The sequence below is a fragment of the Tyto alba genome, unplaced genomic scaffold (assembly GCF_018691265.1).
Source record: "Tyto alba isolate M040663 unplaced genomic scaffold, T.alba_DEE_v4.0 Super-Scaffold_42, whole genome shotgun sequence".
Classification (NCBI taxonomy): Eukaryota; Metazoa; Chordata; class Aves; order Strigiformes; family Tytonidae; genus Tyto; species Tyto alba.
In genome coordinates, this window is record NW_024881318.1 from 27,504,770 (window position 1) to 27,531,118 (window position 26,349).

A 26,349-nucleotide genomic window follows, 5' to 3' on the forward strand; every position below is an offset into this window, starting at 1 on the left:
CCATGTATCTCTATAGGATCTTTAAATCTACATGTTGAAGTCTGTGGTAAAAATACTTTGATAAATCTGTGCTATGTAATTTTTAAGCCATTCTCCTCTAATGGTACTGTCTGTTCCTTTTTGTAAGGTTCATGGAAGCTGGGGGGAATAGAGTTTTGTGAAAGCTGTTATCTCCTAAATTTTCCAGTGCTTCTGTAGAAATTAATCATATCTACAACATAAACAGGCATTTTGTTTTAGCAAATTTATGGAAAAATGTATTGGAAGAAATACATTTTGTAGAACAGGACATTCTGCATAGCTTAAAGATTGCTGTGTGTTTTTTGTCTTTCGAAGTGCCCTTGTCAGAAAGAAATTATTCAGTATTTAATGTTGGGGGAGGGAGCATTTTTACATAAGTTAACTATCCATGCATCGTGAATATTAACAGCAGAGACTAGTGATGAGATAGGTACTGATTAAAAAATCCCTCTCTAAGCAGCTGTTAAGCTAACTTAACTCCCTTTGTACTGTAGATATGGGATAATCAGAGATACTTGTTTTCATATACTTAGCTGTTATAGGCCTCTGAAATAGTGACTGACTGAAATAACTTCTTAAATTCTTTTATTCCCCTTCCCTGCAATTCCACAGACAAGTGGAAAACCCGCCCTCCATTATACCATTCTGCTTAAGTCACTAACACTTCTCTCCACACCCTTTTTAAAGAAATGTATGCTTGCAGCCTGAGTGCAGTGACAAGACAGTGGGCAGAGCATGTGATAGCCAAAACCTCAAAGTATAACGTGAATGTCTGTTTGTTGGAAACTGCCTGCAGGGATACAGTTATTGTATTTTTTGCAATTTGCTGCCAAGCAAGTTTCACTGAAAAAAAGGTGCAACCAACCATACCCTGGTTCTCTTGTTGTGCTTGTATTCTGTCCAACATCGGCACATGTCCATATAGCTAGTAAGCGTGAAGTAAATGTCAGTAGAATAATGGTTGTGGCTGGGCAAAACTATTCAATGTGCTGAGTAGAAGCAGCTTGAGCAAAATTATTTAAAATATCTCTGGTAGAATTTCAACAACCCTAATTCCACAAGATACTTGCTTTGGTGTTACCTAGCCAACAGCAGTGTTGAATCTGCACCCGAGAAGACACACAGCCTGGACTTTCATAGTGTTCAGGCTTCCAGGAGGTCTTTTAAATAAATATTAACAAGTTTGAATCGGTCTTGCTATTACTTACTTATTTAAACTTGTCATAATCTTCTTACTGAACAATTGTAGTGTCATTTTGACCAAATTAACCACTTTGTGCGATTTGAATATGTGCTGGGTTAGACCATTTCAGGATCAGCCGGGTGTTCCAAGGAAGGAGGACCTAATAAAATTTTCTCTGTTGGTTTCATGTACTTGGAATTTAATCCTCTGCCTGGCAGTGGGGGAAGGCTGTTTTGTTGAGGTCAGAAAGCCTCTTCATCTGCTGCATAGGCTTTTCCTTGATATAAGGTCTGAATGGGGTCTAGAAAAGCCCTCTGGGTCAAACTGGTTCATCTAGCTGTCTGTTCTGTGAGATTAGCGCAGGAAGTTTTTCAGGTGGAGCTTGCAAACCTGGCTACTTTTTGGAGTCCGTTTCCCTTGTATTTCCCCAGCATCCAGAATTGTTATGTCAGGCCTGTTAAAGGATATATCCTTGTCTACTCACAGTGTAGGGACTCCTTTCATATGCACTACTGCACATGCTTGTTGTGGTTTAATCCCAGCCAAGCAATTAAGCAGCACGCAGCTGCTCGCTCACTCCTCTCTCCTCCCAGTGGCATGGGGAGGAGAATTGGAAAAAAAGTAAAACTTGTGAGTTGAGATAAGAATAGTGTAACAACTAAACTAAACTAAAATATAATAACAATGACAACAATAAAATATAATAATAACAATAATTGTAATGGAAAGGAATATAATGAAAATGAGAGAGAGAAATAAAACCCAAGACAAGACAAGTAGTGCACAAGGTAATTGCTCACTGCCTGCTGATCAATGTCTGAGCAGTGATCTGCCCTTCCTGGCCAACTCCCTCCAGTTTATATTCTGAACATGACATTCTGTAGTACAGAATAAATATCCTTTGGGCTAGTTTGGGTCAGCTGCCCTGGCCGTGTGCCCTCCCAGCTTCTTGTGCACCTCCTTGCTGGCAGGGCATGGGAAACTGAAAAATCCTTAACAGGGTAAGTGCTACTTAGCAACAGCTAAAACATCAGTGTGTTATCAACATGACTGTCACGCTAAATCCAAAACACAGCACTGTACCAGCTACTGAGAAGAAAATCTACCCTATTTCAGCTGACACGAGGACAACACCCATCCCTTATTTTATACCATTTACATCATGCCCAGGTCTCACACTTTTCAGTACATCCCAATTAATCATGACCACCTTTCTTGTTTCTTAATATGTACAGACAGATTACAATTTCTGCAGTTTATGGTCCATCCCTATAAAATGTCTGATGAGTCCATTCAGACCATGACTTTGGGCTCCATCTGTCATAACAGCCTGTCTGGGCAGGAGGGATGGTGTGAAGTTCTCTCAGTTGTCAGAACAAGATCAGGCTGTGGTCCAGTGCGGCGGGTGGGCGACACTGGTCGCAGCAGGAGGGTGGTGCGCAGTGTTGGATTGTGGCAAGCTGAAGTCAGTTCTGGTTCCATCACTACTGTGCTTTGCTCAGTTTTATTGGAGTTCATTCTCAATTAATCTAAGTGATTCTTGTTGTAATATCATTGGTATAGCATGTAACAATTATAGTAACGATGACATACAGTGGGAGGGCTATATAGCGATTAACATCATACAATGTATTTTGCCATTTTGAAGCAAAAGTGAGTCTTTGGATAGCTTCCAGAAATGCTTTGTTGATATATGTGTAATTGGTACCATAGAACAGGAGTTGACCATCAATATGAAAATGTTAAATTTCTTATTTCTGTATTGTTTCTTTGCAGTGCTAGACCATATAGTGTCTTTTGGTATAGTTGCTTCAGGTGATGAGATATAGTTCTCTATATCCAGCTGAAGCCTAGCTGACAAATCTGTGTAAGAGTTTTCTATGATATTTAATTGGACTGTTCCTATGTTTACAAGAACTTCTGCCCCCAAAAAGCACTTAATGAAACCTAATATTGCTGTGATATTTTGGTCCTTATTTTGTCATATGAAAGAATGCTTATTTTTGTTCTGTTACCTCCATGTAGTAGAATCACGTTCTCCTTCAACAGAATATGAATTTCACCCTGTTGTGTTTAAAAACGCAAGATTCAGAAACTGCATTTCAATGCTGTGTTTCTCATGTCAGAGGATTGCATATGGACTTTCCAATTGAGTACATCATGTTGAAAAACGTTGGGAAGGATATCTCCCCAGTCATGTTCCCAAGAACCTCCACATGTGCTTAGGCATGGCCAGTTCATGTGGGGTCAAAATTACTTCCTCCTGGCTGGTAGCTTCTGTCCCAGTTGCCAAGATGCACTCCCCAGCTGTGCAGGGTCTCCTTCTCCATTTCCATGAAAGTCCTTCAACAAGTTTTTATTGTTGAGAACTTGTGTGCCCAAAGCAGGTGCTGGAATTGTATCAAACAGAAATTTGCGTTGTGGTGGAGTCACTTAGCAACAAGGAGGTATTTTTGCAAGAGAGTGCTGGCAGGTCATTGCTGTTAAAATGATGAGCTACTGTGGGGTTGATATTTGAATGTCTTAGCTTACAAACATCATACTTTTCTGAATCTGCTCATTTAGACAGTGGAAAAGCATCTTAAATATGAATTGAGGTCCTGGACAGTACTGTGCTGCTCTGTACTATAGAACCATCTTAATGTTTTTTCTGAAACCCTGAAAGCTGTGGAAAAGGAGTACAGCTTAATTGGAAATTATTAATTTTGTAATCAGACTGAATGTTGTGGAATACACAAGTCTGCTCACTGTGGGAGTGACTTGGGCATAAAAGTTATATACTTGGTTATAAGGGGAAAAGGTGACAGGGTGGAAGACACTAATTCTGCCGTGTAGACTTAACTGCTAATGTGCAGGGAACTTAGTGCATTTGTTGATTTTTTTTTTTAACTTTTTGTTGTTGAAAGTTTTGATGAATTTTTATTTATATTGTTTAAAGTTTTTCCTTATGCCAGGAAAAAGAGGCGTAAAATGTGATTAGTTGAAGTAAGAACCTGTTTTTAGAAAGTGCATGAATTTTTGCCAATAACTCACTTAAAGCCTTGATCAAATCATGTTGTTTTCATATGCTTGGAGTCACTTGGAGTGCAGCACTGAGCAATTGTTGCCCTTCAGTCAATAAGCAGTTCAAGTATTTGCTTATAGACTTATGTGAAAGTCTCAAGATAATGTTTCTTAGAAGCCAGCTGTTGTCAGTCATTCCCTTTTTAGCTGATTTGTAAATTCACCAGGTGAGGTGTCTTAGCACTTCGAAATAGGACTATCTGGGATATTCCTGTGATTGTAAAAGATAAATGCTAACAATGGTTAATTATATATTCTTTGTGACACCAAAAACTCCCAATTTAGAAAATTGCTAAAGGCATGGACTGTGAGTTCATCAGTTACTTCAGTGTCAGTTGTGAACACGAATACGCGGAAGAAGCAGATTCAGAAACCACAGTGTTTCTTGATGCTTTAGAAGAGTGTATCTGCAAGCACTTTCAATAAGCTGCAGATCTGATTAAAAAACAAAACAAACTCCAAAATGCTAACTAGCTTGAAATACTAAATACAAAAGAAATTCTAATCATGAGATTCAACATGCTTTGTAGGTCATACAGTGCTTTCCTGTAGGTTTAACTGTAAGAAAAAATGAGCTTCACTGTATCTTCATTGGTGACTATGGTGACCTTGACTCCTTCCTTTCAGTGGACAAAGAGGATGAAGCAGTTGGGCATGTGGGTGATAGGTCGATTGTCTAGCTGATAAGTCTCAGTACATGAACTGTAAAAATCTAAAAGACTTTTATGCATTTGACTTCCTGAAAAATTATGCTAAGAGTCAGGGTTTAAATATTACAGAAGAGCATTTGAATGGTTTACAAAATAGTGACACCATGAGACAGCACCAGTTTAAGGAGAAGGATGCTTGTAAAACTCTTTCTACTTTCCTTACTCATATCCCCACTCTTTTTTTCTTTGCTTGTATTTGCTCACTTGCCTCGTGTTTTGTTTTTCTGAATTTAATCAAGTATCGATACATTAAATGTGTATTCAAAACCAGAGGGCTAAAATGTTGTGTAGGAATGATGACTGGAACAGATTTTGAAGAATGAGGATCAGTATTTACACTTATTTCAAAGTCAGTGTAAATGAATGCCTGTTTTATAAACACAATAATTTATTTTTTATTTATTTTTAATTTTTATATTTTATTTTTTATTTATTTTTTAACTGGCATTGAGAAATCTATTTGTCAGCGTTTCCCTAGACTGGGCAGTGGTTTGCATTTTGTTTATGGTACAGTGCCATCTAGTGACCGCTGTATGAAGCTGGGGAGAAATTGCCAAGGAAAAATGTTGGCAACAGCAGATGGTGTAGGTTGCAAGGTCAGATGGTTCACAGCTGCAAAAAGTCTGCTTTATGGAAGGTCGAGTAATCTGAAGTCTGATCCTTTGTACCTTGAGATGGGACCAGTGCAGAAAATGCTCCTCGTGTGAGAGTGTGTTTGGAGGTGGTGTGAGCTGTACCAGAGGATAGCTTTTTCACACAGCCATCCACAAATCTAGCAATTGCAAAATCTTTGGTTTCAGTTAGCAATTTAATTACCTTAAGATCTTTGTACACACTTTATTTTTTTGAGATGCTGTCATAATCTTTAGGTAAAGGTAACTTAGATTTTTTTTTCAATGAAGGTAAGCATTTAAACAGTATATGTACATATTTTTTCCTGTTTCTTTGCAGCTTGATCACATACTGTCCCCTCCACCTATGCCTTTTCGAAAATCCAGCAGTCCTGAAGTCTCTTCTGGCCCTGGGAAGTCTTCTAAATTTAAGAGGCAGCTGAGTGAAGATGGAAGACAGCTCAGAAGAGGAAGCCTTGGAGGAGCTCTGACTGGTGAGTCTAGGGTGTGTGTAATGTTACCTGGAGGTTTAGCAGCTGTTGAGCTGATGGCACCTTGACCCCTGACTTTTGCCTTGTGGTCGAACTCCTTGAGGGTGTTGTGAGCTCCACCTGGACTTTCCATTAAGTCTCTTTCACATGGGTTCCTTAATTGTCAGTGGGGTGAGCTCATGTTGGAGCCTGTACCTCAATGGGGTGCTGGTAGGTGACCAAGCACAGCCTGAAAATGGCCCATTTCTTGAAATTTTCAGGCATATGGCATTTATCTTGCTGACTTAGCTTACCAGCTTAAGGGTTGTTTGAGATGTGCTCGCATGTTTTCATCCATGGGAACACATACATCTTGCTTCCTCGAGGAACTGAAGTGCACAGATGGTCCCTTTAGATTTGACTTCGTTAAAGTAAAGCCAGTTTGGCCTCATTTATCCAATGGAGTCCTCAGAGGGGAGGAGGGGCATTACCACAACTTTTCCTCCGTGGAGCCATGAAGAGTTACAGGATGCTTGAGGAGGTCTCAGGCCCTCCCTGCCCTGACAGCATCTGTGGAAGATGCCAGATGCTGAAATTGTGATTGTGTGCTGGGAGCTGAATGGCTGTGGTAGTCACTGAAGAGTGATTGTTCTTGAGTGTGCAGTGAAATGAATGTGTAATCTGGGTTAGAGAAATTTGAAATGGCGTTTACTTGAGCTGTAGCTGCATTCTGTCTCTAAATTCTGTACGTTGTTCAGAGTGCTTTTAAAGTATTTGTTCTCACTTCCTTCCCACCCCTCTCCTTGTCCTTACATTAGCAGAAGCTCCAAGAAGCTATTGCAGTACTTCTCTTTGTCTGTAATCAGTAGCTTAGAATTACCTACAGTGCTTATAATGAGTGACAAATAATATTTTTTTTTACCTAAGTAGCTTAAAAAATTAGGTTGTCTCATACTTTATGTGAAGGAGAGACAGATACTACTACAGGAACTTCTTGTGTCACATCAGCACATAATCATTCCTGTGATTTTTGGTGTCACTAGGGTAAGATTTGCAGTTTCTCTTGCAACTTCTTTTTTATCAAGAGTTGTATTACGAAGGTTTCAGAAACAATATAAGAGTATTTGACCTGTATGGACTTTCATGAAAGAAAAGTGACTTACAGCAGTCTGAAGTGTCAGTTTTGCTAACTTTATCAGTGAACTCTGTGGCTTCTTTGGAGTATTACTACTCCAAAATTTGAGATTTAGACCAAGCTAATATTTTACTAAAACTAAAAATCGCCAGCACACTGTTTATTCTTTCGGCAGGAGTTGGTGTGGGTTTTTAGTTTTGTTTTTGTTTTATTTAAAAGTAGGATGGTGATCTTTAAAAATTGAACTTTCCTGTATAAGCCCTCCAGGTATAGAGGGAGAAGACAGTCTCATCAAAAACAAATGAAGCAAATGTGCTTTGCTGCTGTAGTCTCTGGTTTTTATCTCTATGCTTGAATTATTGCTTGAAGTCTTTATAAGGGGGAATTAATAGGCCTTTTTTCTGCTTACAATATGTTGTGCAGGGTTTCATGTCAGGATTTGGGAATATAGTGTGCAATGGTTTTAAACTGCTTTATTGCTAATGCACTTTAAATGAACCTGAATACCCTAAGGCTTTGGTATCTTAAAATAGTTTAAATATCTTAACAGCTTTCATGATACTGATTAAATTAATCAAAGTCATTCTGATGACAGAAGGTTCTTAATATTCTTTTGGGATTTTTAAAAAAAAATGTTTTTAAAGAAACCACTGCAGATAGAGAGCTATTTCCTAGAATTGTTTCAAATGCTTAGTAATCTGAAGTTAATCATTTTGGTGTTACTTGGGACTTGTTTTTACCTACCTTTTTTACATACTTAAGTTTTGGGGGTTTTAAAAATCACTTTAATGCTTAGGAGTGGTCTACTGTTCCAATTTGAAACTACAAGAATCACAGTATCATTAAAAAAAAAAAAAAAAAAAAAAGCAGGGGGTGGATGAAAAGGCTTTCCTTTAGAATGAGTGAGCTGACCTGTCCTTGGTTTGGGTTTACTTCTGTGCTCATACATGCCCTCCCTAATTTATGTTTGAGTCTTAATGTTTCTGGAAAGATGCTCATGGTCCGTAAGGAGAAGAAAATATTTGTAGACCTGTCATTTGGAAAAGCACTTGATCTTTAATATCACTTTACACTTGTTACTGTCTTCTTTTATTCTTCTGTTTTGTTGCCTTTGATACTCTTTTTCAATTTAAGTGCTAGCTTAACAATAGGTATCAGTCCATTGAAAAGCATTTCAGAAAGGTATTTTTAAAATTGCTTAAGGTACAGTCTCTACCTCTATTCAAAAATGTTATCTTTGCTAAACTCCTAGAAATATTTTAAGTGGGAGTAAGTAAAGCAAGAGAGAAGATTCCTAGCTTACAGATTTGTGGAGCATTTCTATGCTGAGGCTTGTTCCTCAATCTAAATGTTAGAAAATAAGTGAATTGTGCTTTCTGTGTTACTTTGCCTTTCTTTTTGCTTTTAAAAACACAATATTATTGAGCTGTAGAGCATAAGTAGTATTAATGAAAAAAACAGAAATAAGAATTTAATTTGTTTCTATAAAACAGGATAGTTCAAATCCTGTAGGGCTGAATACTAATAGAGGTAAATAGATAGGATTTTTATCTCTGGGAATAGATCCCAAATAAATGAGTTTATTGGGCTTTAGAAGAGGGAATAATGTTATGCATGACATATGAGAAGAAACAAAATCTATATTGTTGCAATATATTGAATGAGTTTAACAAAACCTGATGGATTACAGTTATTGAGAAATTACTCTGAATTGGTTAAAGTAAATTACAAAACTTTATATAGGAATATGAGAAAAATTGAGAATGAGGTACAAGGTCTTTCCAATGGGAAATCAGCACAAGGGAGAGGAGGTTTGGAAACTTGGAGAGCTGGAATAGAAACTGAACTTACATTCTGCACAGCTTCAGGGAAACTGGAACCCTTTTTTTTTCCTGAATTGCCCAGTTTTAAGCAATCTAGCAACCACACGTTCTCAGTGACAAGCAAAGAATGCTCTTCAGAGCTGGAAGAAATTAAATCAATGTTTTTGAGAATAAATCTTACTATTGCTTCCTGTTGAAAATCGCTGGAGAGCCACTGATATTAAATAAAGTCTGGCCAATAAAAGAAATTAATACTTCTTCCTGGAGACGCCAGGCTGTTATATTTTGGAAAATCCACTTCAGTCTAATTGTTGTGACAGTATTGCTTTCCTTAATCTTCATCCCCAAGGAGGGGGAGCAGGAAGACTTGGAGAAAGACAGACTGAATTTGGAATGAAAATACTTTATTGGATGTGTCCTGCTACTAGTCTGTCAAATCTACTTTAATAATTCTTGTTGTGAAATGCTAGCATAATAGAAATAGTTCTGCTTAATAAAAAGAAAGAATGAAAATGGTATTTCATAATGAGGGTTGCTAAACATAGGCATTCATGGGATAAAACAACTTCAGAGTAAAAGTATGTGAAAGTAATTTGTGACCAGTTCCTCTTAATTTAAAATGTCCTGTTTCCAAAGAGATAAGAAGTTTTGGGTAGCAAAAACACCTACACAATAATCAGTGTTTACATTTTTCCCCTTCTTCTGATTCTGCATCATAACTACTGTCCTGCTCCAGCTTCCCCCTTCCCTGCATGCACACATTGCTGTAACAGTGCTTGTGACATCCTTTACCTGTGAAGTAAACTGGAGCTTTAAAAGTTCTGCTTTGTGCCACAGATGGTGTAAAACCAAATCCTTGCGCAGTTTGTTCAACTGCAGAAGCAGCCCTGTCTCAAAGCTGAGCTGTAGCTACTTGTTTAATAGCCCTAGGTCAAATACAGAGGGGAAAAGACCATTGCTTCAGAAGGATGCTGGTACCCTCTGGGTGCAGGGGCATTGGAGGAGTGATGGACAGACTGAGAGCAAAGCGTGGTCAGGTAAGGTCAGCTCTGTTCTTCTTGGGACAATAGGCTTCTGAGCGTACACGTATATTTAAATGCCTCTCACCCTAGCCATAGATTTCCTTCTTAAGGATTCCTAACAGTGCACAGACTGAGGCTTTAAAACTTGTTTCTAATCAGGACAAAAGATGTTTAATTAAAAAGCTGCTTTTCTGCAGTGGCTGGTTTTCTTGATCTCCACAAACTTCAAAGGGCTGTCCACAGTCAGAGGGTTTTGGCTTAAGTTGTCCACAGATTTTCATTTGCTGTGTTCAGAGATGCTTAAATAGAATTTATGACAGAAAGTGATGTGAGAGGCTGAGGAATTAAATGGGCTTTTACCGAGAAGGGGGTTAACCTGGCAAAGCACCCAGACAAGCAAATCAAATTGGCCTTGCTTTCATGTCCCATTGCTACTCCTCGGTTTGCACCACAGTGTGTGGTGCAGCTCTGTTCTGTCTCCTCAGCTGCTCTGGCGCAGCAAGTGGAGATTACTATCTCCATTTCTACTTCTGGAAAGTATGAGAGTATACTGCTGGGAAGAGTTTGTATTTTGCAGAGTGCTGCAGCTAGCTCAGTTGTCTCTATACTGTACTGATAAGCTCTGTGTAGATATAAAGAACAAAAATACACTTTGTTACCTATAGTTTGAACTTCTTATCTTGCCTGCTGTTATCTCATCAATAACTGTCTGAAAAAAGATTTCCTGCTGGGCTAATTGTCTCTAACTGTGGTAGGGCTGTTATCTTGCTAACCTTAAATTGATCTTATACAAACACTGGTGACATAATACATGCAGATTTCATTTTATAGAGTCTTTAATCCAAAGATCCTAAAACACTTTACATTAATGAAGCTACCTCATGATGTAGTGGAGAACTAAAAACTAAGATATCTTGGAAGGTACATATTTTTTCTTCTCTAATATTCCTGCTTTGAACAGCTTTCTAACTGAGTCATCAGTCATCTAAGTATGCTCAGCAATTATTGCTATTCCCGTATAACTAATCTGTGGTTGATTTGAAATGAATTTGGGGATTCTCAGTCTTTTTTTTGCATCAGAGATTCATCACTCTACTAACACTAATTAGCAGAAAGATCAACAGCTTTATGGGCCATGAAGAACAAGCTGTTCTCTTACCCACGTGCTGGCAGGACTTGGAAGGGGAGGCTTGTCCCATTCATAAAGGAAAGCAGTTGGCAGTGGTAGAAATCCAGAGTTTTCACAAACATTGTGCTGTATAATTTTTTTTTTCCCTAATACTGTTGAAAATACAGATTAGCTCATTAGGCCTTACAGTGTCAGATATTTGATACGGCTCAGGTGAATGGAGAAAGTTGGATGTAAAATCACATGACTTGTACCTTGAAACCTCTTTGGCATTGGTACCTTCCCATTCCTTACAACTGCTTATCATGACTATGATGTGATTATTTTAGTGGCAACATTTTAAAAATAATATTTTTATTAATGGTGCCCAGTTGGTGTAGATAAGGGAAGTGTTCCCTGTTTCCTTTGTACAATATCAAAGTTGCTTACCTACATCCAGTTATGGGACTAATTAATTGTGCATGTGCCACTCCATAAAAAGCCTGTGATTTCACAGCTGTCTCTGGGGGTACAGCTTGGTGCGCTCTGTTGTCAGCTGGGCTGCCGTCGGCTGTGGGGGAAGGATGCCTTCCAGCACCAAAGCTCTATCACAGACATGCCTTTCTGTAGGAAACTTCACTTCCTGCACTTTCTTCCCCTCGCATATCAGAGCAGAAGTATGTTTCAAAATCGCTTTCATCTTCGTGATGCATGACAGGACTGGATGTAGCCAGTTTAGAAAGGCTTTTCAGCCGCAGCTGCCTCAGGGCCCACCCCAACAGCAGCAGAGGGAGGGTAGCAGCCCAGCTGCTAACACCACTCAGTTCCTGGCTACAAAAAGTGGGAAGGTTCAACAGCCAGCTGTGCATGAGGGGAGGCACAATACACATCATTTAGTAGCACTGCCTACCCAGAGCATATCCTGAAGTCTTTTCACTGCCTTCTTCAGAGGCTTCCTTAAAGCACTGTACCATGTGTTAAACTTCTTTCAGAATTCGTAGAAAGAGATAGAAGCAAGCTATTCTGTAATTACACACCTGAGAAACTGTGTTTTTTAAAGCATGCAGTATAAAGCTGTCTTCTACAGATGAAGTAAATATATTCTATGAAATACGCATTTTTAAATGGATCTTGATGCACTGGTGATTGAGATGACATTACGTTATATTTGTCAGTCAGTAGTCTTCATCATTTAAGGCTTCAATCAGCCTGCATAGCTGAGTTGATTTTTACTTCCCTGTGTGCCTAGGAAGATAATTTCCATATTCTTTGACATGTTTGGAGTCTGCATCATCTAATAGTCTGAGATGAGAACAGATGATATTGTATTCCTGTCTCATTATCTTGCCTTTAACTCCTTGATTGCTGCTTAATAGTGCTTGTATCATCAGAACATGAGAAGTTGATTGTTGTTGAGATCAAAGCAAACTATAGCAGTAGAGTGCCTAATTAGCAGATATATTTGCAACTTGCTTGTTTTGAAGGGTGGAGAAGTATAGTTTAACCCTCTTTGGGATGCTTGTAAAAGCAGCTTGAAAGTTGTTAGGAATCATTTGTCATATTGGAAAAATTAAAAGTGGAGAAAATATGCATATTAAATTTCTGAAGTTTGAGTTGTAGCTCCTTAAGAAATATCCCAAGAGTGGTTGAATTATCTGACTCAAATATGCTCAGCAGTGTAACTGTAGAAGCGCATATGAAAGAACTTGCCTGGACTTCGTTAAATGCTTGGGTTTAATCAGCCAATTACCTAAATCTGAGCTCTGTGAGGCTGCAGTCCTGTTGTTGCTAGTACCTGAGCTCATTAGTGCAAAACTGTCCCTGCAGTGTATTTATAAATAAATTATAACTGCACATCGAGACTGCATTATCTGTACTCCTAAAGGCTTAAGTCTTCCTTTTTCACCTATGGACTCTCTCAAGTGGATACTGTGAAGCCAGTGGTGTAACCACAAGTGGAGGGAAATTGTATATGCTTTCTCCAAGATGTACGCTTTAACATAAGTTGAATGTACAGCTTAAGAAATGTTTGAGAAGAGGGAAAAGCACTTTCTGTGCTTAATATTTAGAATTAAGGTTGAAAGCTTGAATGGAAAAGTTTATAGATGTTTTCCAGTGAAAACAGGGGCAGGCTTTTCTATCGGGAAACTTCACCTTTTGAAAAATTACTATGAGCATATAATTATAAATAATTTAATTATGTGGCATAGCACTGTATATGTGAAACAAAAATCGGGGTCATAGTAGGGACTGTAGAGACAGTAGTGTGTTGGCACATTGCTTTATGCTTGTCATTTGTAATAGCGTTGCTGGGCATTTTCTTCATAGTGCAATGGCAGATGTTTGTTTTGTATCTTGTCATAATTTCTATGATGTAGGTGGCAAAAAAACAAATGTTGAGATGACAGAGAGTTGGGAGCCAATAATACTGGCAGCTGGCTGAAGTAGCAGTTTGTGTAGTGGGTTGAACTGAGCAACAGTGAATTTTCTGAAGTTCTTAAAATTAGAGCATGTATATTCTAGATGTAACTTCGTTGCAAGTCTGCCAGTATTTCGAGTTGCAGATAAGAGCTATCAGTCAGCTTTTGGTGTGCAGGATTCTTGTTTTTGCAAAATTGGCTGTGTGTCAGAAGGAGCAATACAACTGTCTCATCATCGTTTAGGTATAGTACAGTTTAATGTTGTTGTGGTTTGAGCTCAAAGGGCAACTGGTCACGCAGCCACTCATACCTCCCTTCTCCTCCAGTGCTGAGAAGGAGAAAATAAGCCAGATTTGGGATTTGAGATAGGACTGGGAGGGATAAATCACTCATTATGGTCATGGGCAAAGGGCAGACTCGTTACTGGAAGAAAAAAAGAACAGACACTAACAACACCACTTAACAGAGTAGGACAGTGAGAAGCATTGCCACATCTTGCGAACACCTTACCCCCACCCCTCCCTTCTTCCCGGGCTCAGCTCTGCTCCCGATATCTCTACCTCCTCCCCCAGCAGCACAGGGGCAGGGAGTGGGGGGTTCAGTCAGTGCTGCCGCTTCTTCTGTCTTCAGTGGGGGGGAACTTCTGGAAGTTCTTCCCCCTGCTCCATCGTGGTCCCCCTCTCACAAGAGACAGTCCTCCACAAACTTTTTCTGACTTGAGTCCCTCCCATGGGCTGCAGTGTTTACCCACACTGCTCTGGCATGGGACACCAACTTTCTTCAACTGGATTCCCTCCCACGGACTGCAGCCCTTCCTGGGCTGCTCTGATGGGGGACACCTCTGCATGCTGCAATCCTGCCAGCACTGAACTACAACAGCGGGGACTGCTTCTTTCCACAAGGCCCCAGCCTCCTTCAGGCACAGTCACCTTGGTCAACCATGTGAAGTCCCTCATAGGTGGGGCTGACTTGGAGCCAAGGGAGCTCTGAGAAGCTTCTCACAGGGGGCCACCCCTATAGCCCCCTGCTACCAAAAGAAAAAAAAAACACCACTCACTCAAACCCTGAACAAATGTGCTTTTGGTAACATCATGCATTCAGTCTGAACCTTAAATTTCTGGGTTTTATCCAATTATCAGAGTTTCAGAAGTGGACCTTCAAATTTTTATCGAACAGATGTAAATTAGAAAAAGGGTGAAAGGAAAACAAGAATATCTGTGTATTGGGTTTGTGTTGTAGAATGGATGAGCAGTGTGCAAGTTCTGGAGATGCACGTTAGAAGTATGGGAAAAAGGCTCTTTTTGTAATATAAAGAAAAGGAAGCAGCAGAATATGTCCATCTCTGAGCTCTCTGATAAATCAGATATTTCCAACTAATTATTTTACTATTTTTCTGAGTTGTATTTCAGTAGAATTGGAAGGTGGGGAGGTAGAGTTGTAAATGATAACTTCAGGCTGTAGGGGTTTTTTACCATGTAGCTATTAGTGTTTCTGGCTAACACTGATACTCTGGTAGACATTTTTGGTATGGAAAACTTTAAAAAAATCCAAACAAACAAAAGCAAAACACCAAAACCCAAAACCAAACACTGCCCTCACCCCCCATATCTAAATAAAACTAGAGAGATTTGCTGGTGGTCCCAAATGCCTTTCAGATATTTTATTGCTGTCACAGCACTTCAGTAATAGATTGCAAATTATTAAAACAAAAGTGTAACTTCAGTGAGTATCTGTTAGTAGATCAACTTTGAGTAATTTCCATATGAGCAAAATTCTGTATGGACTTCTAAGTGTCTTTCAGTGAGATAAATTTGTTCCAGGCATGGAAATGATATTTACTTCTGGGACGAAATCTAACTGTATTTGATGACTTTTGGTAATTGACTTACGAACAGTCTTGATTCTGAATCCCTTTGCAGTTAATGGAGGCTTGATTTTTTTTTTTTTTTTTTTTTATATATATATATATTTATTTTGGATACAGATCTATACCTGCATCCTGCCAGTTTCTGTCCCAAAACTGGATATGCTTTTCTAATATTGATGACATTTTAAGACAGATCTATTGGTTGTGGGTTTTTTTGTTTTGTTTTGTTTTGTTTGGGTTTTTTTGTTGTTTGGTTGGTTGATTTTTTTGTCTGTTTTTTTTTGTTTGTTTGTTTGGTTTTTTTTTGTTTGTTTGGGGGTTTGTTTGTTTGTTTTTTGTTTTTTTTTTTTTTTTTAAGACCATAATCTGACCCCAAGGTTTTGCATTTGGTGGGGCACATTTATTTAATGAATGACCCAGATACCACTTCTTCATCTAATTTGAGAGAGTGAAACCAAGATAGAGCATTTTAAGGAGATTTTGGAATGCATCAAAAAGTAAAAAAATATATGACTGTAACTGGATTTTTTACGAGGGCTTCTTGTACAGTAACAAAAAAAAATATTAATGAATCAGTTTAATTATAGGCTTAACTGAGTAATGTTATGTTTAGTGGACAGATTGATTGGAAGAAAAGTTTCACCCCTTGCATCAGACTGGGAAATTGGGATTGTCCATTACCTTCAACCAGGTGCATCTGAGTAATATGTAAACTGTGCTAATTTTCTTTAGTCGTGGACAGTAAATGAGACATGAATAAAATGGTAACTCTTTTTTGTCTGCTGGTGGTCATTTGATATTTAAGTAAATTCTGTTGACGTAGCCACAGTAAAATAAGGAAAATATTGTAAAGTTTCCTCATGATGACTTTAAATCCATCAACTATTATTTTACCTTCCAATTCCAGCTACTGGGAATTATGGGCTTTAATACCACCTGCCACTGATGTAAGAATAGACCCTAAAATTTACAGCCTCCACATCATTTCTTACATCTGGACTGTCTGCAACATTTAAATTTGAAGTGATAAAGCAGAGTGCCCTAAGCTGATGGTAAAATAAAAAATATTAAAGTGGGAGGCTCTTTGCCTTTCACCTGGCAGGTTTCTGAAGCTGTAGTGAGGCTTCACGTATCTGTGGGACTGGAAGTGATGGTGTGTTGCCTCCAGCTTTGTTTTCCACTTCCCGCGGCTCCCGCTGCCCAGGCCCTTGGTGTGTGGCCGTGGCTGCTCTGCGGAGTGCTGGGGCTGCCACCGCTGCTGGGGAGCCGGGGTGGCGGGGGGTGGCTTCGCTCTTTCCTCCATTCACAGTCAGACCTGTCAGTGAACTGTTCTGTCCGTTTTTTTGAGAGAAAAGCAGGAGTAGGAAGAGGAAGACGTACCCAACTGTGTGTCAGTGCATTTCTGTGACCCAGTGTGATCTGCAGTAGGGTCCAGTTTTGTCTTCCACCATGGCTAGTTCCTGTTGAGGCTGTGGGGTAGCTCATGCTCATAAGGCTCCCCAAAGAGGGGTGTGGAGTGAGCAACACACTTGAAACCATGCTTGGTGAATCTGGCTTGACCACAGAAGTCACTTCTTGAGATCAGTTCCTTTTTTACTTCAAAGTAGTGAGGGAGAAGAATCTAACTTTCTGAACTGTTTTTGAATAATCTGAATTTATATAAATTTGATTTATCAGGCCAATTAAGTGAAATAAGTATTTCTTGTCCCTTGCCTTAAAGAAGTCAGCATGGCAGGAAGCTAATTTGAAGTCTGTTATTTCACAACAGCTAACACAAACACATTGATGCTTGCTTCAGTTCAGTCTGTAGTACATTTTAATCATATGTACAGCTTCTTCTTTGGGCTCATTGTGTCAGCCTGTCGTGGTTTGAGCCTGGTCGGCAGCCAAACACCCCGCAGTCTCTCACCCACCCTCCCCCCCTGCACCTGAGAATGGAGAAGGGAATTGGAGGGGTAAAGGGAGACTCGCAGGTTGAGGTAGAAACAGTTTAATAATGGTAATGAAATGAAAACAATGACAGCAATAGAAAATACAAACAGGCAATGTACAGTGTAATTGCTGACCACCCGCTGACCAATCCCCAGCCCGTTCCCGGCCAGCGACCCCGAGATACCAAGATCCCGCAATCGCGATCCCAGAAGTGAGAGAGAGAGAGAGAGAGAGAGAGAGAGAGAGCCCCTTCCCGACCACCCCTCCTCTATATAGTGAGCATGATGTGCCATGATATGGAATATTTCATTGACTGATTTGGGTCAGGTGCTGTGGCCGTGCTCCCTCCCTGCTTCTTGTGCCCTTGCGCACGGGCAGGACGTGGGGATTTGGGGAGTCCTTGAAATCTCAGCAGCAGCCAAGAACATCGGTGTGTTATCAGCATTCTTCTCATACCAAACCCAGTGCTGAAACCAAAACAGCACTATTCTAGTTACCAAAAAGAAACATTAACTCTATTCCAGCCCAAACCAGGACACAGCCTAAATCCAGAAACTTCCATTTTAGAAAAGTGCATACCTGTCTCCCATTTACAAAATTTTAAAATTTTCTTTAAAAATTATTTCCATAAAAAAATATTTCCATCAAAAACTTTCAAGATGCTTCCTCTGTATTTATCTTTGCATTTTGACTGATTACAAAACAGACTTCAGTGGTGCAGTCTACATTTTTCTAGGTAATTTTGTAAAGGTAAAAACTTACTTGGATGCCAGGTTTTCCCTATCATATGCAGTTGTTAAAACATCAGACTGCTAAAGATATGAGACAAGTAATTTTTAAACTTAAACTGAAAATGGAAGATTTTTAGGTATTAGATTTAAGCTCATTTAGTAATTGTCAGCAATCCCATTGGGATATGGATTTGAGAGGGAACGAGGAAGGATGGGAATACTTCAGCAGTAGGAAAGATTTTTCCAATTAGAATAAAGCAAAGCCAACCTTCTGTGACTGATCTTTGTGGAAATGTATGTGTTTAGTCTCTTTTGGCCTTACACAGTAAGGCATACAACAAGTATGCACACATTGGATGCAAAAGGAGTAAGTAGTAACAAAGACTCTGTTTGGACTTTCTACAAATACCCATTATAAAGGAAGCTAGACATATGAGAGGGAAGTTCAAGGGGAAGATGACACTGAACTCCAGTGATGTATTCCCTATGTCCACCCATGGTTACATAATACCAGTAAGTAATGCTAAGGTATTACTATTACGTAATCAATTTAATCACTTTTCATCACCGTGTGTTTTGATAAATGTACTGGACTAATGAGGATTGCATTTGGATGTGGGAAGAGATGCCATTGGTTAGAAACAGTGTTGTGACTTTAGGCTGTCTTGATAGTTTCAGGCACAGGCAGGGTAGTAGAGATACCAGCAAGGCCCTGTGGAAGGCATGGGAGGAAGTCAAAGGCCATGTTAGGATTGAATGGCACAGCAGTAGGGAACCTGCATCTGTAGGTGACTCGTCTATCAATAGCTGGTGAGAATAGTAAGAAAATTACTATCAGTGTGGCAATGGTTAGTTGTTAGATGGAGATTACCTTGGACACTGGCAGTGTTTATATGCTGTATAAGGGCCAAAGTGCTGAATTAAGATGGAAGGGATGAGGTGGAGTCAAGGTGAAGTCTTCCTCTCTGTCCCGCATGAGTCAGTTCACTCAAAAAGGAAAGTAGCTGCTTGGAGCATTAAACTTGAAGGCAGAAATGAATGCAATGTGAAAATCAATAATTCATTTCAGCTCAAGTTTTATGTATAATACTGATATTTAAATCACTAACTGTGGAAAAAATGTGGATACGTGTAAATTCAAGGGGTTATCAATGTCTAAAAGGAAGAAAATGCATACAACTATGAATGAAACTGTAACAGGAAGAAGTGTAGAAGTACTATAGCAGTAAGAAAAAGAAGTGGATAGTCTGAGGGAATTATTGATTTATTTTTTGTTTAAAATGGAGGCGTCCGAAGAGAGCTGCTGACTAACTCATTGTGGGCAGGGACTGTTCTATTGTGTGGTGGTTTTAACACAGTAGCACCCTAATCCCTCAAAAAAAGTGGACTGAATTTTGAAAGAAATCTTTTTTCCTATAACAAATGTTGATGCTCTGTTTGCCTTTGGAAGTGAAAAAGCCTTGCTGAATTACTGTAAAGTATGTCCAACTGTTTTTTATTTTAAGAAGCACAGTATTAAAGGTACAGTTGCTACTTTCCCAATGCTTGTTGCAGCTAGCATTCCTGTTGGTAACTGCTAATCTCCTGGTAGTATCTCTCTGCGTAAAGGTTAGTGTTATTCCCAGATAAGAGTTTTATCTGTTACCATCTTTTTGCATGACCTATGGCTATCTTTGCTTCTACAGAAAACGTATTTATTATGTGCCATTTCTGTGTTTAAAAGCATGTGTGGATGTACTATGAAAATAAGAACTGGAGTTCTAGACAGCCTGCTATGCTTGCCTTAATTTCAGTGTGTTGTGAAATCTGTAGTGCCCTCAAGGCTCCTGTCTGGGGTAAGGACGGGAGAAGAGATCATTTCAGCATTGTGCATGCTCATGTTTTCATTGGCAATTTTGATCATGTTGACAACCTAAATAGCCACTCCACAGGCCCTCCAATGTTATTTTAAATATTTCTAGAGGTTGATGATGCAAGAGAAATAATGGAATATTAAGTGAATTCTTACAGACACAGGCCTTGATGCTGATTTAATCTACTCTGCTTTCTTGTTAGTCAGGCAAAATCTTACAGTTGAAGGAAGGGCTTAATACAAGATTTTGTTGTTGTAAAGAGTAGGATTGCCTGTCCTCTAGCCTCTGTACCAAAATATCTTAGACTTTCTTTCAGATGTTTGAGCAAGACAAAAACTGAATAAAGTATAGAGGCCTGTAAAGGACAAAGAATAAAGGTGGATACTAGAGATGTTCTTTGTCAGTTTTGCCCTGCATATGGTAAGGTACAGAGTGCTCTACTCTGCTAGAGTGACTGACATGAATAGGAATCACAATATTAGCTCTCCATGTTTTGTGTCTGATTCCCATTTAAAACAAAAAGTAAGTACAAACATTAATAATAGCACTTATTTCTTATATGCCTTTCTCCTCCTAGACTTCATTGACTTGTTATTTAAACCTTTTTGGCTTGGGATCCAAAGCTAAACAAAACTAGATGAATTTGTGGGCAAAATATGAATGATTGACTTCCATTTTTTTTTCTTGGGAAGCTCAGTGGAATTAATCTGAAATAAAAATTAGTGTAGCCTGGGAAAGGCATATGTCTGACAATGGATTTTGAGTCTGGTTTCAAACCCCTACTAGAAAGTACACTGGTTAACCAAAGAATGATGTTCTTCCCCCGTTTTAGAACAAGCTTTGTTAAAACACACCTGTTTCTTGCTTGCATTCTCCTTTGTTCTAAAAACCAGAAAAAAACCTCTTACTTTCTAAGTATTGATTCGTATGATGATAAAATGTATTAAGAGTATCTACAGTGATCAAGTTACAGATTGTTTAACGTAAGTTTCCTGGTGGCTTCTAGAGTGGTTTAATACAGAGTTTCTAAGAGGGATTTGTGTAATGTATGTCTATGTGACAAAATAGGTGTTGCCAAAGCGTTTTACTGATGTTACCATCAGTGATATGATGTCTTGTTTGGAGCTGTCTTGACTTCACTGGAATTTTAGGAGCCTTCTTGCAGAGTTTCATTACAGCGTTTGCTGTGTGCGTTCTAGCCTGAGAGATTTTTGTAACTGGGGACTCAGCACTAGGAAAGGTCTGATTTCACACCATGAACCTCATTTTACCATTAACTCTCGGGACTGGAATCAAAAAGCAAATAAAGAAAATGCATAGACCTGTTTTAATGTGGAAGGCATTAAAGAAATAAAACTTAGGGTTTAAATGCAAGGTATATATAACTTAGTTTTTCCATACACTTTTTAAATCTCCTTTTCCTGCCTGGATGAGATGGAATTAACCTTTTGAGGTTATGAATATAAGCTATAGCTGACTGCATATGTCACTGATATATTCCAGGATTGACATCAATGGAATATCAAGATGTGGACATTGCAATCAATGCTTTAAGCTTTTTATGGTATCCTTTTAGTTGAGGATGCTGGGAGCCTATATAAAAAGGTAAGCAGAGTTTGACAGAAACAGGCAAAGAGAGCAGATGGGAAATTAATTCAGTTTTTCTAGCTCTGGAAAACGTTATCCTGGATAATTAGGCAAGAAACCACAGCTTTGTTAAGCATTTTTCTTCTAGTCTCAGGCAAGCTCTTAGTAGACTGGGAGACAAATGTCTGTGGGTTCTGCTTTACCAGTGTAACAGAGAACAAGAGCACTTTTTGAAGACTAATTGGGAAGTATTAGAAAGACTATTTTGTGCTGCTGCTTGGGAGCTCTCTAGTTCCCAAGATGGTCAGTTTCCAGAGACCCTATTGACTCTGTGGATCTGCTGTTAAAAATGAGGATACACATCCGAGACCTTTGATTTCCTGGCAAACCTGTGGCCATCTACTAGGGTGCAAATCCCGTGTCAGTGGTCATACACACACACACTCCATAGTTCTCTGAGGTGACAAGAATAATGAGATGGGAATTAGTAATTTCAGGAAACAAATGTTTAGGGTGTGTGGTTTGAAAGATGGTTTTCATGTCAGCTGTTCAATCAAAATCTTGCATTTTGTTTTTGAACCTAGATTGGATTTAAAATAGTCTTGAATTGTCACTTTGCATCAGTTGTTTGGTGTTCTAAGAGAAGTCAATTGCTTTAGTAGTGTGTCTCACTTTTGCATAGTTTTCAGAGATAACTAAGAACTTAAGATGGATATATTTGCTAAAAAACAGTATGTAGCCTCTTGTCCTGTTTCTTAACAGTGGCTGAAAGTAAGCAAAACGGAACAGTATCATCACATGCTTGTCCTCTTAATGTAATTCCCTGAGTACTTCCCCTGCTGCTGGTTTGCAGCTCAGGGGCTTCCTGAGTCAGAGATGCTCTCTTCCTAATTAATACCTGTGGGGAGACATCCAGATGGAGTGGCAGTGCTTTGAGCAGGGGTTCTGACCTCCCGCTGCATGAGGCCCGAGCTTGCCTGGCTCACAGCTAGGCGGTGAGCACAGCAGCTGCCAAGGAGGGGTGTATCCACCGCTCCTCGAGAGCCCCATCTGAGCACTCTTGAGGAATGGCTGGCTGGTGCCTTGGCGTCTCCCCTTACCTTGGGACACCAGGTAAAGATGCTTTCTTGGGAATTGAGCGACCTATTAGGTAAATCATAAGGAATTTTGGAATAGAAGCAGAAAAGTCCTCACTGAGGGTGGTGTAATTGTTATCCATGTAGTAATGCCTTATTCCAATAAACCTCACTTTGTGCCTCTGACGTGAAATCTTATTCCTTCAAGGGGTAGTTAGCAGTATATTTTTACTTTAATTTAAATTTCTTTTTTTTTTTTTTTTTTTGGCTAGCCTTCAGAATTTAAGTTTATTTGGCTCAGACCCCCTGTTCTGGGTGTTTGCATCTGTTGTTGCATTAATTGCATTTCTAGGTAGGAAAAAGGTACAGTTGAGACAATATTGAAAAAGTGAATTTGCTTAAGAGAAGTGTAGCTTGTGGAAGGGTGAACTGAAGGGCTAGCAAGTGAATAGTAGGAATTCTGTTTTGATGGAATTCCCGATGGTCAGGGCTGTAGCAAAAGAAACAAATGTTTTAGAATGCTAAGATTGTTATTTCATAGTAAACACTGTCCATTGTATTGCTCCATCTGCAACTTCTAATATTTTAACACACTCTTTCTTAACTCAACAGGCAAGTATCTGCTTCCCCATGCAACTGGACAGCAGCTGTGGCAACCTGCAGAAGCCTCTAATCTTGTTCGCATGCACTACCAAACACTTGGACAGTCAGCACCTTCACTTACTGCTAGTTTGGTGAGTAATTCTTTTCAAAGCTAGGAGCGTCTAAAAAAATGTATCACTTCTCTCTATCTGTTGGTGGGGGGATGCGGATCAAACCAGAGCTTATTTCCAGATCTATTATTTTCTCTCCTCCTTAAGCTGCATTTTTAAAGTACCTAATGCATTCCTGCATTCAGTGTTACTAAATATGTTCAGTTATGTTTAGTGCTACTGAATAACATTTACGGTAGCAGTAACTCTGAACTGGGTTACTGGATTTTGCATAAAGTCTGAGCTGACTGTTTCATTAATATAGCTGTTTGCATTTAAATGGTTTATTTATTTCTTTTATATATATATATATATATATTAACAAAAAGCAAGTGTGCTTTTTAAGACAGTAATAAAAGGTAACTGTCCTAACTGTCCTTTTTCCTGGGCATTCTTTTCTATCAATGCCTGTGTTTCCACTTGTGAGAACATGGTTGTATGAAGCATGAGCTTAATTCAGTCTTTTGGGTAAAAGGTATAAGGGAAGAGAAAGGGGAAGAGATGCCAAATACACAAACTTCCAACTTTTTGTTTTCAAGCATCCATTATGCTGTTTTGTGCATCTGTATGTTAAGATCTTAAGAAGTGTTGAAATTTAATGCAGGACCCCATATACTAGCCTATGTTTTTGTTCAAAGAATTACTTCAAGTAATATATTTCATGTTGTATAAAAAAGAAGGTAAGTTTTATTAATGTTTCCCCTCCTCCCTCTTTTGCCTTTTGGCTGGTTATTAAAACTCCGCTGATCCACGTCTACTTTCTAGGGGAAACTTGCATTTTATTTTTTTTTTTTCAACACAATGTTCGGGTTAAAGAAGGCTATGATCAGAAAATGCTGAACAGATACCACCATGACAGTTTTTCTTATCATCTTGGTATGTAGATGATTGGTTTCTGCGTAAGACTATCTGAAATAGTATATCACTTCAGGTGCAACACATCTGCACTTACAAATGTAATCACGGTTTCTGCTTAGTGGTGGTGTTGTTTGTGGCTCTTTGGGGCCAATGTGATTTATTGGACTCCACACTTATTACAAACACTTGATTTTATTGGAAGGTCTATGCTTTGAGCCCTAATATTTTCCAGGGAACGCACTATCAATATATGTATTTTTGTTTTCTAGTTTACTAGGAGAAACATAGTTCATTGTGAAGGAAGCATTTGGGTTATCCATAGTTGAAAAGGAAAGAAAAGTAGATGAATGGTTAGAAATCAATTTAAACAGCATCAAAACTGTACTTTTTTTTTTCATTTTTTTCTGTAGTTTGGAATTAACAAAGTAATTTCTTCTAATGATCTAAATTAACTAAATTTTAAAAGTGCTGTGTTTCTATTTGATTCTCTGTTTCTGTTTGTACAACTATTAGGTGTCATGCTACTAGCAACATTGTGCTTTTTGTGTAATGCTTAAACTATAGGAAGAGGGAGATTCAGCAGCATTTTGACAAAAGGTATTTTAAACGGTCATAAAACAACAGACTAATGAAAAATTCAGTGAGCCATGCTTCCTTAAGGGCCTTTCACTCAATCACCTATTGAGTTTTATGTCATATTTGTCTGCCACAGACGTCTTCCTTCCTGTCTCTCCACATCTTTTTTTCTGTGCCTGACTGCAGCTTCTTTCATGCTGGTGCAAAAGCAGGCAGGAGCCTTCTACGCAGATTTGAGCAGACTGTGCAGAGGGTGGAGATGCAGGTTCCTCAGAAGTATTTATTTCTTATCTGGAACTGCCGATCAGACTTGCCTCCTAAGGAAGTTAATGTTACATTCTCTCACAGGCAGAACTCTTCTCAAGCCTCCTTTGACAAATACTGTGCTGTCAGACTTCTGACAGAATCTGGCCTTTGCTTAAAAGGGGCCATAAGTTAAGGGTTATTCCCCTTCCTCCCTTTTTTTTTTTTTTGGTCTTGGTTCAGTGCTTTGAAAGAGTTGAGTTTGGAAGGCCCATTGTTATGGTCATGTAATGGGAGCTTATATTTAGTAAAGGGTTTGATGTTACATATAAGATATTTGGATGAAGAATTTCCATGTAGCTGTTCACAGTCTGAGCTGAAATTATTGTAAATGTAATGTCTCACTCATCTGAAAAATTATTAGCACATTATTAGTTCCTGTACTAGGACTGATCACTCTTGCTGGGGTTGATACCCAGCTGATGTGGACCTGACTGTGAGCAGTGATTATGTGTCAGCTTAGACAAGAATGACAAGCTAGCAGCTCAAAGGTATGTACTAGTGTTTAGTGGAATTTCAAATGGGGTACAAAAGACTTTTCCCTTTTTCTGTCAATAATTTGTAAAAACTTTCCTAGATTACTTACTGTGTCACAGATACAGATCCTTTCTGTGCGAAATTACTGATTTTTGAGTGAGTTCTGGAATATTGATTAACAATGAGCTGCAGGTGTTGCTTAGATTGAGTTAGATAGCTATGCATGATTCACTCCTGTGATATAGGCAGCTGGACTATAAATTAAAAATACAGTTTCCATATATGGAACCATGTAAGTGGGTTAAAAATGTGTATGAGGAATGCTGATTTTCAGATGAATGGGCAGTGTATTGGATTTGCTGGGGGCTCTTAATTCAGAGGTGACTAATTGACAGTCTTGTTACTCTTCTTGCGGCAGGAGCATGTTGAGCTGTCCACAACAGGGAGATTCTGTAGTGGCCATGCAGACAATGGGAGTCTGCAGGGAGTATTAAAGTCGACTTAGAAACATTAAGAAAATGATACAGAATGTCTTCAACACTAAGTAAAAAGGTGAACCTGAGGTATGGAGCAGTTCTGCTTTAGGATGTCTTTCCAGGTCAGGTGTTGGTCTGATCAGTCTCTTCCTTTCTGTAGTCTCTTACTTTCTGTACTCGGTGGAGAATAATACATGCTCCTGGAAGGCAATTCAGAGTGTGGGTCTCAGTGCTGAGTTTTCCGAGCGTGTAGGGAAACTATGGTAGAGCTGGCTTATCTGATTCTCCTTACCCT

At 39.0% G+C, this 26,349-nt stretch overlaps 1 protein-coding gene across 2 annotated transcripts in view; it reads left to right on the plus strand.

Moving 5' to 3' along the window:
- MAST4 (microtubule associated serine/threonine kinase family member 4) overlaps positions 1-26,349 on the plus strand; it is a 308,421-nt gene that overhangs the window by 61,752 nt on the left and 220,320 nt on the right. For both annotated transcript variants that reach the window (XM_042804476.1, XM_042804477.1), the window contains exons 2-3: positions 5,929-6,082; positions 23,225-23,346. In XM_042804476.1, the coding sequence (XP_042660410.1) occupies positions 5,929-6,082; positions 23,225-23,346 (276 nt within the window). The remainder of the gene's footprint in view (positions 1-5,928; positions 6,083-23,224; positions 23,347-26,349) is intronic.